The sequence below is a fragment of the Dromaius novaehollandiae genome, chromosome 1, assembly GCF_036370855.1.
Source record: "Dromaius novaehollandiae isolate bDroNov1 chromosome 1, bDroNov1.hap1, whole genome shotgun sequence".
NCBI classification, from domain to species: Eukaryota; Metazoa; Chordata; class Aves; order Casuariiformes; family Dromaiidae; genus Dromaius; species Dromaius novaehollandiae.
The window spans coordinates 153,932,885-153,949,750 of NC_088098.1; the positions used below are offsets into that span (position 1 = coordinate 153,932,885).

General features: G+C 43.1%; 1 protein-coding gene across 1 annotated transcript; it reads right to left on the reverse strand.

The window, feature by feature from the left end:
* Positions 1-3,218: 3,218 nt before the first annotated feature.
* On the reverse strand, positions 3,219-16,342 carry F10 (coagulation factor X). Its single transcript, XM_026096998.2, has 8 exons — positions 16,069-16,342; positions 13,334-13,494; positions 11,855-11,879; positions 9,086-9,199; positions 8,003-8,143; positions 6,902-7,152; positions 5,368-5,485; positions 3,219-4,581 (listed from the first exon to the last, which is right to left on the reverse strand). The coding sequence occupies exons 1-8, from the start codon at positions 16,136-16,138 to the stop codon at positions 4,034-4,036; spliced, it is 1,428 nt and encodes a 475-aa protein (XP_025952783.1). The 5' UTR covers positions 16,139-16,342; the 3' UTR covers positions 3,219-4,033.
* Between the last annotated feature and the right edge of the window lie 524 nt (positions 16,343-16,866).

Below are 16,866 nucleotides of genomic sequence, written 5' to 3' on the forward strand. Positions count from 1 at the left end.
GAGTTCATGAGCAGGTGTCCTATACAGATGAAGCATGCTGGTTGGGACCTCTGGAAACAGTCACTCCAATCTCTGTCTCAAGCACCAGGGCAGCCAGTACCTTCACAAATGCACCATTTTCCACCTTATTCTGGGTGGACCTTTTTTTTGCTCACACTGATTCATGGGGATAGCTGTGGTCTGAGGTCCTGTCTGTACTAGATAATTCTGTCAGCTGAGTTACGTGAGTCAGGGAGGGATAAAGAGTAAGAAAACCTTGCTTGGTTTTGCTCTCTAGCATAGGTAACATGCCGGTCACCTTTTGCTTGTACTCCTAGGATCAGTTCTGGTTTACTGTACCAGTCTAAAGAACAGTTTCACTAGCACAGCTGCACACTCTCAGGTGTGTTTTGCTGGGCTAGTCTAGAAGCACAGAAAGTTGGGACTGGCAGAACTTCCAGAGATCACCTAGCTCAGCTTGCTGAGTGAACAAAGATCGAGTTTACCTGTATTATTCTTGGCATGCTTGCAGAAGCTCCAGCAGTGGAGCCTTTTAAGAAGCTGGTTCCAGTTGGACACTGCACCCATGAAAGTGTGTTTCCCAGCCATACCATAGGATACCATAAAGAAGGTCAGCTTGTCCCCCTTCTTTCTTGGCAGCAGTATCCACTGTATCTAGAGCACTCCTGACAGCTAGTTCTCTCTCCTGTTCTGAAAGACTACTAACATTTGAGACTTCACAGCCCCCCCAAAGAAAATCCATTTAGAGGGCTTTTCTATCACAGTATTAGTGTTTTCCATGAGATCTCCCCCAAACCTTTCTTGTCGTAAGCAAGGTGTGCTATTTCTTCCTATTTCCACCACCGCCATGAAGATCTGGTTAGTCCCTACATCTCTGCAGCAGCCTTTTGCACACATGAAGGCTAATCCCATGTTTCTCCTCAGGCCTTCTTCCATTTTCTTCTAAAGAAGCCGCATTCTTTCAAAGCCTAATGCCTCGTGCAAGAATCTCTTGTCCAGATATGTCATCTTGAACTAGGTCTGAGCAATGTCGTGACTTTTTGTTCTTCATATTAGTACTTTCGTCAGCCTTAAACTGATACCACTGTTTAACATCCTCCCTTTCTTCCACATCCCAGGACTGGCCTTTCCTTGAAGGCTGAGAAAGCCTGAGCACCAGGGGCAGCTCAAAGCCTCTCCTTCCACCATGCTTAGTTAATGTCAGCTATTGCCCAAACCAGCGATGTTTGCTCACTGTAAGGAGTGCTGGTGTTTTAAAATCTACCAGTTTACACAGCAGCTGTGTGCCATACTACTTGTCTGGCTTTTTTGATCTGTTCTAACTTTACTAAGTGAAATTGCACAAAGTAATTACTCTACATAAACACGTATGCTTTTACTCTTTCTTTTCTTGCTGGCCCTAGAGTTGGTTATTGGCCTTGGTAAAGAGTTCAAGTAAAATGGCATCAGTAGGAGAAAGGTACAAGCAGACAGTTCACTAATGCCATCTCCACAGTATGGCAGAGACACTGTTATAGAATGAGGAACGAAAACAAAGCCCTTGAGCCTTGGGCATTACAGGCACCATGGCACAGGAAGCAAGGCTCTCTGGGAACCAGTTTCAGATCTGTATAAGATAAACTGATCGCAAAGGCTAAGGACAAAGTCTCCTACACTCTACAGAATAATGACACCTCCCTTCCAAGCACAGTCATGCCACACAGATGGACTTTTGTCTTTCTTGAATGCCCATCTATTAAACCATCTCTGTATTTGCTCTCAAAGTGCTACTTGGGTTGACAAGTATATATATATACACACCAGCTAGTAAAACCCAGCAACGGCCACCATTTCGAGAGGGAAGCCCTCCCCTCAACCAGCTTGATGCCTTACATAGTCCAGCCTGTGTTTCACTTCAGTCCTCAAGGCCCTTAGCACAAGTATTTGAGTAGGATTTGGGCAGCACTTAGGCCCGAGGCTGTCCATTTGAAAAGGGATGTTTCACCCTGATGGAGCACAGAACAGGCTACAAGTGAAGGTGGGACAGGGGATTAGAAGATACAAACAAGAATCCAGTGGACAGAAGTATTCAGAGAATTAACATTGCTCAATAAATATTTAGGTAAGCCCACTGAGGGTTTACACAGGTGGAGACCATCAAACTGGTGGAGGACGATCAAAATTGTCCTGCAGTCCTTCAAGCCATGAGTTACTGCTGACTGCAGAAATAACTTGCTGTTATGCAGAGTTGTATTTCTAGTTTTTCAACCTGGTTTGCTCAGAGCACCTGCTACAGGAACCTAGCCAGCGCCATCTCAGGCCCTCAGAGATACATAGTAGAGGTCTGGTGAGGTTTAGTGTACCTCAGACAACAGGGCAGCATATTGGACTGGAGGAATCTCGGAAAGGCCACCAGGATGGTTAGGGGATGAGGGCACATGGTGTAAAAGAAGTGGCTGAGGGAATGGGGTTTGTTCAGCGAAGGAGAGTTGGGGGATCTAATTGCAGTCTTCCATTACCTAAATAGGGATTACAGCGAAGACAGAGTCAAAACACTTTCTCAGAGCTGCACAGCAAAAGAGCAAGAGGCAGCAGTCAGAAGTTGCAACAAGGAAAATTCCAATTGGATATAAGAAAATTTTCAACTGTGAGAGTGCTAAAGCATGTGAACAGGTCACCCAAAGGAATCACAGAATCTCTCTCTGGAGATTTCCAAAACTTGACTGGACCAGGCCTTGCACAGCCTGATTTAACTTTGATGTTAGCCCTGCTTTCAGCAGGGGGTTGGACCAGGTGACTTCCACCTATCCCTTCCATCCTAAATATTCCTTTGATTTCTGTGACTAGGATTTGAGGATGGGAAGGTTTGAAGAAGAATGCATTTAGGAACACAACTTCCCACACAAAGAAAAAGAAAACAGTCTGTGAAGATTCTGCCAGAACTTGCAGCACAGATCAGGGTAGAAACTGAACAGACGACGGTTGGGAAACCCCTGGCTGAACTTGTCTTTTCGTAAGGAAATTAGTATCTTGGTATCTAACCTGCCATACAAGAACCCTTAGGCCAGTGAAATCCTTAGGCCCCCCTCCATTCTCCAGCTCCTCATTAGTCTTGACATAATGCAGATGAAATATGTCACAAGTATTTGTTAGGGACATTTGCTCTTTTTTCACTCTTAAAAGAGATTTTGTCCTCATTTATTTGTAAGCTGACTGAAGGAAAAATTAAAATAAAAAAATAAAAAGAAAGCGTTTTATTTCAAATGCTAATGTACATCAATATTGCACCTTACAGGAACAGGTAGAACAACTATATGTGCAATTAGCTCTCCGATCCTCAGCCATACACAATGCAGAACATGATACAGAAAACAGTGGATATGCACATTTTTTTCTGAAGAAGCAAAACAGAAGTATTCAAAGTAAACCAAAGTGAAGTACAAACCATATAAAGGGAAATAACATTTTAATTGGCAGCAGTGACCTAGGTGGGTATTTCTGTGGAACACATTTGGTTATTTAGCATCACATGCTGAATACTTACCTGCGGCTCAGCTTTTGTCACAGAAGCTTCTCTTCTCTCTTAATCTTCTAAACACATCAACAGGCAGAAGCTAAACAGCTCTAATAAGCACAAACTCCCTACTGAACCAGCTGGCTGCAATTTGAAGAGTAACTAAAGTTCTGGTCTTCTTACTTTCATCATGACTGGTGGGGGCTCATGTTATGCCAAGCAGTGTCTGGTGGAATTACTTGGGCAAACAGACAGAAACCAAAATGGCAATATAAAAATAAATGAAAAAGCAAACACAAGATCCCAGCAAGCAGCCATTTTGTTTGGGGAAAGCCCCTCACTGTACAAACTCAAAGCAACACTGGCAGTCCACATATACATGCTGGAAGCCAGGAATAAAATGAGAAGAAGCAGCACCATAACTTTAAAGAAGCAGCTCTCAAACAAGTTTAGTAGATGTGCTAAAAAAAGGATAAAGTTTCTATTACAGATTGTACATCTGCACCTTGTTAGCTAAGGGAAGGATCAAGAACCATACCACTAAATATTATGTCTTAGGACCCCTCTTACCCAGCGTAAGAACCTGGACAGTTTGGTATAGATACCGTATTTGCCTTTCCTCGCACATCCTTCTCCCCAGCTAACAATTCCAGTAATAAAGTAAGTCTCCTTATATTTGGTTACATGGGGACCTCCACTGTCTCCTTGACAAGCATCTTTTTGCTCTGTCTCGTAACCAGCACAGAACATGTTTTCTGTTATCTCAAAGTTTGTGGATTGCTTGCAAGTGTTTCTATCAACATAGGGGACTTGAAGCACTTTCAGTTTTTTGGATAGTCGTCCACTTTCAAATTCACGCCCGAAGCCACTAACCATCCCAGATTTTTGGTTCATCAGAACTTCATTAGCAAAGTCTGTTTCTGGAAGGCATGCTGGGATAACATACTCAGAAAATGTTATAGGTTCCTTCAGCTTTATTATGGCTATGTCGTTATCGTAAGTTTCTGCAACATATTTAGAGTGAACAAGTATTTTGTCCACCGTATGCATTGTTTCAGAATGTTCTTCCTTTTCTCTGTCCACTTCACCTGCATGAGATCATTAAAAGGGTCATTAATATGGGGAAGGTGCAAGAAATTAAAAGCAATCTTGATAGAGAGACTAGTATCCCATTCCTTACACTTTGCCTAAGCCTTTATACCATACAAGTAATTTATAAAAATTTATTGCAACATTTATTAGTAGCACATGGATACAGTTTCAGTTCCCAGGTCTTGCCTAGGGAAATTAATGCACCAGTTTAAGTAAAGGATAGACTCATTCAGCTAAGCTAACTCAACTTTGGGTGGAAGGTCTAACAGGAGATTGAGCATGGCTTACATCAGGGAAGGGAAACTGGTCTTGGCTAAGACCAAGATAGTTGAGGCACAAAGTTGTGTTGACCTAGTATCATGCCTCAGAAGTGAAGTAGTCACAATTCGAGCTACTTTCTTCTTCCTCCAGTCAATGTGTCTTAGCTTTCCTGAGTGTCCCTGTAGAAACAAGTCTGTATGCTTCAGACTGGCCTGAAAAAATCATGAGCTTTCTAAAGAAGGACTCCTCTGATGAACACAATGCTAGCCAATACTGCTAGAACATTTGTTCTTAATCACCTTCACCTAGCTGACAAAAAAACCAGGGTGCACCATTGTCAGCTTCTACGTCAGCTACTCATGTTCGTACAAAACAGGATGCCTGCAATAATGGGAAATGATAAAAAGGAAAACAAAACAAAAAACAACACCATCTCACACAGGTTTCAGAGCACAGAGGATTAGTCCATAGCACAGGCTCAATATTTCAACATTACAGGAGTAAAATAAATAACCACTTACCAACAACAACTTTAATTTCTTTAGATTGGTTCATGCAGTGAGCTGCAGTAAGTATAAAATTTTCATTCAAAATAGTTCCACCACAAAACTCTTCCCCTTCCTCATTTATCAGAACAGCCTGTGAGAGAAAAAAGATAAATAATACAGAATTAAGAAGAGCAGTTTAACTTCAGTGAGTTATAAACAGGTAATTGCTTTCTCTGCACTCTACATATGTGCATATTACTGCAACACGTACTAGTCTGCAAGTCTCTCTGCAGTGGTCCTACTATTGCATACACACATGCGTATGCTACAGACAGGCTACAGAGTCTCAGTTGTCCTTATACGATGAAGAGGTTTGGCTTTACATATCGCCTCACAGTACTTAGTAACATCTTTTAGGAAAAGACACCAACTGACTGAGAAGGGAGAGTACACCACCCAAATCTCCCCTAAGACTTACTATCCTAAAGAATTCCTGTCCAAATTCTGCTCCCATTTGACCCCACTTAGGCTTTGTGAAGAGACTCATTTTGGCTGGTCCAAAGTCAAGAGGAAAACTTAGCTATGGAAGTGTATTTGTGAAGCAAATTCATGCTTTATCTGACATGCTCTCAAGTATTCTACCTAAAGGGACTGCTATCTTGGGGGAGGACAGGGGTGGACATGTGGAGGACAATGACATACAGTGTTACAGAATAGGACATGGTTGTAGACCATCACCTAGCACTGGATTTTTGTCCAAGCTTTCCCCTATAAATACTCGTGTCAGACTAAGAATGAGCAAACATAATTCCACACTAAACAGAGGCTCGGACTCTGCAAATAACCTCATCAGCACAGGTACTGTGGTTTGTTAGGTCATGGCTTTGGGAACCGAAAGCTGATTTGGTTAAATTTGCGTAATGCTGGCCAAGCCATTAGATCAGGAACCGGCTAAAGATCAGGAACCGGCTAAAAGGCTTAAAGGTTTGTGCACAGCATTATCCTGGGCACCTGCTCTCACCTGTGCCAGAACACTACGCTATACTATTGCCATACAGAAGTGGCCTATACACTAGTGTCCCCAGTGAGTGAGCAGACTGGAATGGAAAATCACACCAAGATGCACCACACCCGAAGAAACAAAGGAGAGAAGCCACAGTTCCTCAGAAAGGTTGAGTGGAATGACACAGAAAGACACAAGGCAGATAGATTAAGCTATCAGACATTCAAAACTTTGCCAGAACAAAACAGTTTATGGACAGAACTGGAATATATCATCTGCAAAGATGATGCTTTTTGGCCAGCATGACTCACAAGCCCTCTCTAGTGACAGGTTAAGCAGCACTATCTAAAATTGCACAAAACCTTTCATTTTGATATTTTAAGGCTGTGATTTACAGAACAGTGTATCTAGGTGCCTAGGTACATGCAACTCAGCCACCTGCAGCTACAAATGGCATACTACATGGATAACACATACAGAAGGCAACCAAACTAAATAAGCAGTTGCACACTTTCCCTCAAAAACATGTTCTGCTTACATGCAGAGCACAAACACCTGATTTACCTGCCATGGACATTCGCCAAGCAGACACTCATCACCACCTACTATCCTGGTAATCACATCTGGAATCTTGATGCTTGTTTCATTCCGAGGCTGGAGGGTTGGGCTTTCTGTGGTAGTAATGATGCCCTCTTCCAGACTTGTTTCATTTGTGGAAGAGACATCTTGAGCACTAGTTATGTTGCCATTATCAGCAGGTGAAATAACTGACCTTTTTTTTCTTTTCACAAAAACTTTTCCACAGGGAAACTTTACTGTAAAGACAAGAGCATTAAAATTAAAAAGGAAGGACAAAAACACCCACACAAGGGGAAACTCCTCGACAACACCCTCTTGCAATAAAATCAGCTGCCCTATTTTCAAGACACTAACAAAACGCTGGCAGATGCAACAAAGGCAGAAGACCAGATGGGCTGAAAAATGAAAGTCATTTTCTAGTCTTAAAAGCTGTCTGTGTGTTCAGTTTCTGGACAGAGTTTTCAAAGTATTTAAAATTTAAACACCATCTTCAATTGTTTATATTTTTATATTCAAGTACCTGCTATTACTAAAACCATCTTAATTGGGAAAAATGAGCAAAGTATTCTGTGTTAAGGATCATATCATTCATAACAGCAATTGATTATTAGTTATAAAGGATCTAGAAACAGATGTCATCCATATATGGTTGACTTACGCCTCCCTTCTCCTCTTCCCCAATTTGTTGGAATACAATGAAAATATACATCCAATAGCATTAATCTTAATTATTTGATTACTACTTGATTAGGTTAACTGATATCAAAAGTAGAAAAGTAGTTCTTGTAAGCTGCTATTTTAAATGGGGTGTGTTTAAGTAAGTGAGATATAACTACAATCACTTTTATCCTGCCAGCAGCACTTTGTTTCCACTCAGGTAATTTCTGTGAAAGGCACCTTGCAAAGGGTTCCCAATCAGATAGATTTGAATATGTCCATCACTTCACACATGGAAGGCTTTGAAAGTACAAATCAACTAGCCTTAGTGCTAAATCTATGTCACTTAGAGTACTGAAGTTTCAAAAGACTTATTTAACTGTGAAACAAATCTCACCACCACTATTAGTTCATCATGTGTCTTCGTACCTGATGAAACACAGCCTTTGCCATCTTCAGCTAGAACATAGCCTTTTGCACAGGAACACACAACATCCTTCTGTGCACTTTTTTTAATGCTGCAGAACTGCTCACAGTCACCATTGTTTATCTTGCAGTACTTTGGTATGACTATAAAAGAGACAAGTTTGGAGAAAAGTTGTAAATAAACACTGACTTGACAGAAGATACTGAAGTTCATCAAATTACACTGCACTCTTTAGGCAGGATCTGTCTCTCCACCTGTAAAGCACCTGAAGCACATTTTAATAACAGCATCAGTAGCTAATATTAGCTTATGCCTTACAAAGCAGTCACACCCATAGCACGAAAAATGCTTGCCAAATGCAAGTAGGCACAGCCACCATGTCACAGTCAGCTTAAAAAGGCAGAGACAAAGCGACAGTGGACGAAAGAATAAAACACTAGCAAAGAAGTCTGCATAATGGTAAATCCTCACACGATTCCTCCCTCCTGCCTTACAAACCTCAACCCCTCATCATTCTTCTCAGTCCTGTGTGTGAGCTTCAGTTCCACACCTCCCACTCCTACCTCTGTGTGACCAATACACCCATCATTAGGGTAGTAGCTGGATGCCATAGAGGTAAGACTCAGGAAGGATTTGTATGAAGAAATGGATTCCTTGTAAGGCTGAGAAAGTCTCTGCACTGTACTGAAAGCTACTTTCTTTGTCTGGCTCTATATTGCTATGAGCTGAGCAGGGAGGCTGTATTTCTGAGCTTGGAGTAAAGGCTCTTTGATATCAATTATAAGAAACCTATGCCTTCTAGTTTTATCAGCATGTTTTGAGGGTTCAGGCTCATGTAAAGAGGCACTACCACAATCAAGAGGGCTTTGAAGCAAGTGTAAGTTCTGAGCATTCACTAACACAATCCAGCTGTGGATCCAGCAAGGCTTTGAGTTTCTGGCACTGGCATCCAACTCATTGTTGACTGCCATTCTATTCCATGCCTTTTTCCAAGAGGCAAATACTGTACATTAAAGACAGTGTTGACACTATGCTTCAGCTCCCTGCTAAATTCACTGCCACAGTTCTCTACAGGAGAAACCTACCAAATTCACAGTTCTTGCCTTGATAACCATCCAAGCATGAGCAAGTGTAGGAACCAATTCCATCTTTACAATGTCCACCATAGTGACAAGGACTCGAGCTGCACTGATCTCCATCTACAGAAACAAACCAAAAAAACAAGCTGTTTTAAGAGTGTAAATACTGTCAGTGAACTCTGAAGGGGGTTAATTTTAACAAGCAAACTTTCATCTTTCTTTTTAAAACATATGTCCAGTGAGTTGCCACATTCCAGACAAAGCAAAGAGTAGGAACAACATTTCCAATCAGCATGAGTCATATACATGACTTAAGTTCTGCGATCTGTTTTTGATCGCTATTGTATGACACTGTGTAGCTAAGCCTTTTTTGTAGAAAGATAAAGTAATACTGCATCATTTACGGTGAAGGCTGTAAGAGCAGACTGGACATTTCCATGTTGTAACTACTCTCCAAAGATAATTTGACCTTTTGACCTCTTAATGTCCTTGCAATTTATGCATAATAATGACAAATCACTTATTTCTTTAAAGGTAATCTCATCCTATACGCATATCTTTTGTCTACAATGCTGTTCGTTTAAAAAGCAACAGACACTAACATATTAATCAGAAGATAAACGAAACAAAAAAATGCTTTGATAAGCACTGGTAGGCACATACTTGCAGGCCAAGTTCCTGTTTTGTGCTGCTTACAGTACCAAAATAGTCCCATTGTATTTCTTGAGGTATGAGCCTGAGCTTCAAAGAATTAGCTGTTACATCACACCTCCCATACCTAGGCTGCAATGTCCCAAATCTGGAAGGTAGTTCTGCAGTCTCTTCTCTCCGTGGCCTGGACACAACTGGCCGACCTGACTCTAGGGCCCCAGCCACATGTACCTCACAGAGTTACAAAACAGGAAAGTGTGTGTGTGGGGGGGGGTTGCACTGCATTTGGAGGCATGCGCTACCTAGCAGCCCTTCCTCCTGCCCCCTCCAAAGGCACCTCACTCCCGCACTGATGCTCACTGCCACAGTCTCTCCCATCCAGTGACCTGCTGTGACAAACGCATCCCTGTATCACGTGACCCTGCATGGCTCTTCTGGACATTGTGAAAAGAAAAGCAGGATATCTGCAGAAGTGACATTTGCTTCATAATTTTTCTCCTTAGATGCACTCTCCTCATTTTCCTGTATTTTACCATCTGCTCTCCCCTCTTTGGACAAGCTAGAATAACAGCAATGCCCATGGAGGAGACAAGATGCAAGGGGCTGCTTATCCTAAGGATCCAGCTTGCAACCTGCGTGATGCCTTTGGCCTGTTACCTTATCTGCTGCAGCTGTATCTGCTGCAGGGAATATCTGTTGGACTTTGTGTAGTGCCCCAACAACTGAACATCCCATCCGTACCCATGTGTGGCACTCTAAATGCTGCATCTGTGTATTCCACAAGAGAGGAGTTAAAGACTGATGTCTGTCCTCAACAGAGGGAAGGTGAGACCACCATTTACCGAAGGAAAGGCAGACTTGAGGCCTGCAGAACAGCTCCTGGTTTCTGCCTCATCAGTTGTGCCAGAGGGCTTCACTCTGTAGTGGTTTTAACTAAGCAGCATCTTACTGTTAAAACCATGCCTGTTTAGTCTTTCCCTAGACACCATAATTGTTGCTGTGGAACTGAGCCTTATAGCAGTATTTCACTAAAGCACTGCAGAATCCCATACTAAAAAAGGAAATGAGAATGAATTGTTCTAGTAACTTGGCTGAGGGAAGCTGTGGTTTTCAATATTTCTGAACACCAAAAAAGTATTCATGGCCTGTGGTTTAAAAGGTATGAAACTGGCATTTCCACTAAGAGCACTGGCACTAATGTTCTGCCGCCTGTACTCTCATGAGAAAATGGGTTGAAATTTTCCACTCCTGTTAACTGTTGTTCCCGCAGTACTGACGCAGGCTTTGTTTGAAATTTCAGCCTGTAGGCTTCAGAGTTCATCTCCTCCTTAGAGGATTGTGAAAGTTCTGAATCTTCATCATAGCAACTATCTTCAGTTTTCTGTGGACTCCAAAAGACAATGCTGAGCAGTCTTACTTGGGTCAAAATTTTTGAGGTACTCTTCATAGCATGCATGCTGTACACACAGTTTCAGGAAAACACATTACTAAACACTAATACATTAAAAAACAGTAACCCTAATAACTAAGACTTTCAGAAAAAACAGAAAATATTGATTAGCAGTATTTGTTAATCTGCTGGTTTGTCTTCCTTGAGTACCAAACAGTTCTGTAGAAAACACATCCTGCAAAATGCTAAACATTACAGGAATCAACAACACTGTAGCATGAAAGATTATTGAAAGTGGCAAGCCAGACTGAGTAATACAGTTAAATGCTTTAGCCAAGGCCAAAAATTAAAGTGCTGCCCTCATCTATGGCTCTTTGTATCTTCATATATCTCTGAATAGGTATCTCTGGAGGACAATTAGCTGGCAGAATCACATCCCCAGCTTCTCATTGTCCTTTGCGTGCAAAGAGCCAGTATTCTTTTCTGAGAGGACAAAGATCATCTCAAGCACTGGAGGCAACTGAACCTTGCCTTAGAAAGAAGTGCCTGGGTTCAAGCAACAGCAAGGCAGTAAATCAATCAGGTTCCTTTTCAGAGGAAATACAAAATGAGGGTGTCCACAGAGAAAAGAGAGGAAACAAGAGGGCAGGAAGCGGTTACGTATGAGATGTGTCCTTTTTAGCCTTGCAAAAAAAGAAGCTTAATTTTCTAAACAAATGCAAAGTGTTTCTTACCTACATAGATATTCCAGAATTCCTCCTATAGGTAGGTGTGGGGAAGGAGAAACAGGAGGAGACAAACAAGAGTTAGATAGAAATCAGTGAGTTCAAATCTCTAGAAAAATGTCAGAACTTTCATACAGACCATACTTGCAGTTGTTAAAACAGAATATTTAAGTTACAGGCAAATATAGTGCCTTGCAGCCTGATACTGCCATTTAATAAATTAAAACCATATGATCCATCTATAGTGCCCAGCCCTAGAGAAAGAAGTCTCACGCACTTTTGAGAAATACTTAACCTCTTAGATTTCCTCATGTGACTCACTCAACATAAGGCATTTGTTTTCTTGCATAACTTATCTTCATATTCATTTGACTGGATTTACTTACACTCCTGCAATACCAAATTCTCAGTCTCCTTTCCCTTTAGCCCCTCAGGATCTCAGAAATCCCAACATTTAAAAATCCTGTGTCTTCTCCCTTCCCTCTTGCACTGCAGACTCCAGGTATGCTGCCTGTCTAAGTCTGTCCTTTTCATGATATCTGGTCACCAGGTAGGACAGGCTGTGCTGGTTCTGTCATAGATCAGCCAACCCTTATGCTTTAAAGTACCCTAACGATGCACCATGACTCCCCCACCCAGGTCATCTCAGGCACACTCCAAGAACATTCTGGCCAGCAAGTAATGCTGAAGTGAAAAAAAATTTGGCCTTAACTCCAGTTTCAGGGCTGTCCTTAACAGCCACATAGCTATAGCCAAGGATCCTGATTCTCCTCTACCCCCAGTCACTTCAAGTTCTTAAATGTTACCTTTTCTACTGGCCCTATCTCTTGGACTTGCCCCATCTCTTTAAATCGCTCTTTAGCTTTGGAATAGATCTCCCTCCTGCCTAAAGCTAATTAGCCTCTAGAGTAGGGAAGGTCATACAGGAATTACACTGTAATTCTTTGTGGGCAATTTGATATTTAGACATATAAGAACTGTTCACAGTACATATCCTGTCCACTTAAATGCTGGAAAGAGAGGCACAAGATGATAAACATTACAAAGCTTCTTCAGATAAACAGGCAAAATTTTTGCATGAAGTTCTGTGTCAGTATTTGCCTTCTCAATCTTCCTGTGGTCTCTTCGTTTAAGAGCTCTTGAACACTCAGCTATGCCATGCAGATAGGGTGACAATATGTCTAACACAGCTAATATCAAAATATTTAAAGGTCAAATACTTCACAATGGTAATTAAAAAGATCAGACAAGGTAAAAGAATGGAGGCTTTAATATGGGCTGGCCTTGCAAGTGGTAAACTAAGACTGTTTTCTAGTTTTCATATGGTTATGCTGTAGCAACTCCAACCAAATTCAAAAACACTATTTTTTCTTTGTGTTAAGCAATCAAGAGTATTTTGTGAGCTTTGATTCCCAGCTAAAAAGACCTTAATACTGTTTTGTAAACATGAAATATATAAGCCTATGTTTCATATTAGTTCATTCTTACAGTTTTCTCTTGGTCTTCGAAGGCTTCTCTTGCCTCTTCTTTCGAGCAACGCTCCTCATTGCATTCTCTTTCAATATTCCCTTTCTTCAATTCCTCCAAAAAAGAGTTAGCACGTTTTGTTCTTTCCAAGAACTTGTCTGCATTTTCTTTTTTGATAAATACTAGACAGTGGAAAAAAGGATACAGGTGCCAGGTAACATTTGGTGTTGGTAAAGAGCCATTAGAAATAACTGAAGTGAAAACAAAAACAAAACAAACCCCCTCTCCACTCTGTCCTTAAGCAAAATTACCTATGAAGCCAGTTCTCACACAGACTAGTACATCCCAGGATCTCTCAGAGCAGACTCTCTCTGAGAATTAGTGGGTCCAGGACAGATCGAAGGGCCACCAAAATTCTGTCCTGCTGTTTCTAGTCTTGAAAATAAGAACATGCAGATTGGCACTAGGGGTTTATATTATAGTTGCTCCTGCTCAAGACTCCAGTCATGAACAGAGTGACTTTTCTTGCCACTCTGAGGGCCAGGGAGACTACACTCCTTGATTTGTTTTTAAAGCTGACAACCAGGCAACACCACTGGCTGCTCCACGGGCTTGTGCACCAGAAACTAAACACCACACAGACTCAAGATGCAGTAAGGTATCAACATGGGGTTCAACTGATAGATGGGAAAAGCTGTTTCATGGTCCAGCCCTCAGAAAAGAAACAGAAAATCTACAAGTTCTACTGCCCCTTACTACCCCAAATCCCACTGCTGTGCTCTGGGGTCTTCCTTCCCTCTTAACACCACCTCCAAACTGCCTGTAGTAACATTCCTGACTTACTGAATATAGCTGCGTTCTCAACTTTAATGAAGAGCAGAAGTAAATGCACATCAGCTTTAGTATCTAAGGAAAGCCCAACTTGAGCTCAGTTTGCTGGGTTGTTTTGTTTTTTAAAGGCTTGGTGGCACAGGAGAAGTGTGAGAACTGTTCCCTAGAAGTTTATGATGCAGGTAGTTGTTGATTTAAACTGGAGGATCAGAGACACTGGATTCAGGTCAATCACTTTGCTGCATGAACAATATTGTTACTCTCCAGTAATTTGCACACAAATTGCCAGCTAGGAAGAAGAACTGAAACAACACTGGAGTAAATGAATTGCCATTTTTTACTACCTTATAAAAAGCACTTATTCTAGGAATGTTTGCAGAGTCTGAAAGCTGGCATTTAATTTTTTATAAACATCTGGAATTTAAAGAGGAAAAAAAGCAAAAAGTACAAGCACTTCCCAATCACTGACCAGAGTGTAGAAGACAGCACTGCAGATGAGACTTTAAGGCCAATAGCTCTTACTCAGTGGGTAGCTTGCATGTACCCTCTGGAGCATTTCTCAAGCAGCTCAATTCCATAACAAATAAGCTAGCTGGTTAGTAATCATATATCTTAATATTCTCTAAGTGATCATGGAGAAGACTTACTCTGCTTTCAGTGAAATCAGTGGATCAGCGTCAGGGAGCCAAATTCTGCTAGTGCTGTTTATATTAAGCAACACCATATAGCCTACATGTCTTTTGAGTCCTGCTTAGGCCAAAAAGGCTGTTTGCAAGGAAGGCTTACAGAAAGTGCTCCTAAGTTCTCGCTCAGCAATTGTTAGTTCATTGTCTATCTCATTTGTCCTTAAATCCACTTCTGCAGTTATGGAAAGTGACAGGACACAGCTGGAGGGGTTATTGCCCCTATATTCCTTTGCCTCCACATCCTTACTATAATCAGTGCTAGAGGATGTTTTTATAAACTTGAAGTAGCCAACTGTCCTTCTGAGATGGGTCTTTTTCTTTCCTAAGATTTCTGTCAAGCTTCCATCTCCAAAAACATAAAGGACTAACAGATGTTGGTCAGCTAAAGTAGGGCATTCCACAAGCTTGCCGAGGACCTTATTTCGAAACGTAAATCGGCTGATTCATGGAAAGAAGTGTTAATGACTTTTTGAGAATTCTCTTACTGCTATTTTCTGTTCTGAACTTTGCTGTTGACCCTAGGAACACAAACAGCAGATGACAGAGCACACTAACCCTCTCTGCGCCTCAGCCCCAGCCCCTCATCAAGCAAGCATACCCGACAAAATCAAACACGGCCCATCCACCTCAGTGTCCCAGGACAGCCACACTATGCCTGAAGTATTTAAGTACGTCACATTTTGAACACAGTTGTCCTCCCAGCGCTCATGAAGGGAGGGGAGGGCTAGTAATCCAGTTTTAACAGGGGGAAAATGGAAATGCAGAAACGCATACCAATCTGGGAAAGGCCACGCTGGACCAGAGTGGGAGATCGCACCCCTGGGGCCCTCCAACTCTGGGCTCAAGCCCAGGAGCCCTCTTGGGACCCCACGGGGAGCCCTGCCCCACAGAGGCGAAGCCCGCCTGCCTTTCAGCACGGTAGAGGGGATGGTGCAGGCGCAAACAAGCCCTCTACCATTTGGGAGAGCAAGCCGCTCAGGGAAGGAGAGCCCCTCAGGTGCCTGCTCCTGCCCCCTCCCCCACCCGTTCCAACAGCTCCCCCCACCTGTTCCAACGGCTCCCCCCAGCGGCCGCAGCCCCCCACCCCCAGGGGCGGGTTTTCCCTCGCCCACAGTAGCCATCTGCACCACCAAGGGGCCGGGGTGGGGGTGGGGGATGCGGGGCACGTTTCCATGGCAACCCCCAGAGGCTGTGAGGAGGCGACCCCCCCCCCTTCCCCCCAATAAGGTTCCCTCTTACCGCCTCCTTCAGCACAGAGCAGGGCTGCCAGCGCCGCGCAGAGCAGGAGGGGTGGCAGACGGCCGTCCATGGTGCTCGTTGCGCCGTGTGGGGACGGGACAGGACGGACAGGACAGGACGGGGACAGGATGGGAGCCAAAGTCTTCACCCCCGCTCCCGGGCGGGGAGAGACTAAAGTTGTGTTGCTTCACCCTGCCCAGAAATAGCGGAAGCGCCCTGGACGGAGGGAAGCCGCCGGCAGGATTTCTCTGCGAGGGGGTTGGCGTGATGCTGAGACTTTTTTTTTTTTTTTTTTTTTTTTTTTTTTTTTTAAATGAGAGAAGCCTGCTTTCTTAACTGCACTTTGTGAGAGGAGAACTGAATTGTGAATTTCACAAGCAAGCTGCCTGCACGCAGCCTCGGTTGAGGGTGGCTTTGCAGCCCGCTGGTGCCCCGGCTGGCACTGGCAGGTGTGGAGCTTGGCGTGAGGGCTGGGCCTGGGCCAGTGGGGCAAACGAACCTGGGGCCTGGGCTCCCAAGCGGGCCAGCCACTGACCCATTTCCGAAACACATACCGCCCTTGGCAGCTCCCTCTTGCTTTTCCGCCATTCCCACCCAACACCATGACCTGTTGACTCAGCGCTTTATATTCCCCAGCTCTGGTGTCCTCGGCCTCATGAGCCGTCCTGGTGTTCCCTTTGCGGCCTCACAGCTTGGTGCCTCATGATAGGAAGGGGCTCCCCCTGTCAAACCGGGCTTACTGCTGGGAAAACACTCGGGGTAGTTTGTCTCAGTCTTCCTTTTTTGTCGTTTCACTTT

Coding starts and splice junctions, on each gene's coding strand:
- F10 (XM_026096998.2), bottom strand. CDS start 16,138: ATGGACGGCCGTCTGCCACCCCTCCTGCTCTGCGCGGCGCTGGCAGCC. Junction 9,200..11,854: donor ATTCTGGAATATCTATGTAG/GTAAGAAACACT, acceptor TTGTTTCTGTAG/ATGGAGATCAGTGCAGCTCG. Junction 7,153..8,002: donor CAAAGGCTGTGTTTCATCAG/GTACGAAGACAC, acceptor TTGTCTTTACAG/TAAAGTTTCCCTGTGGAAAA.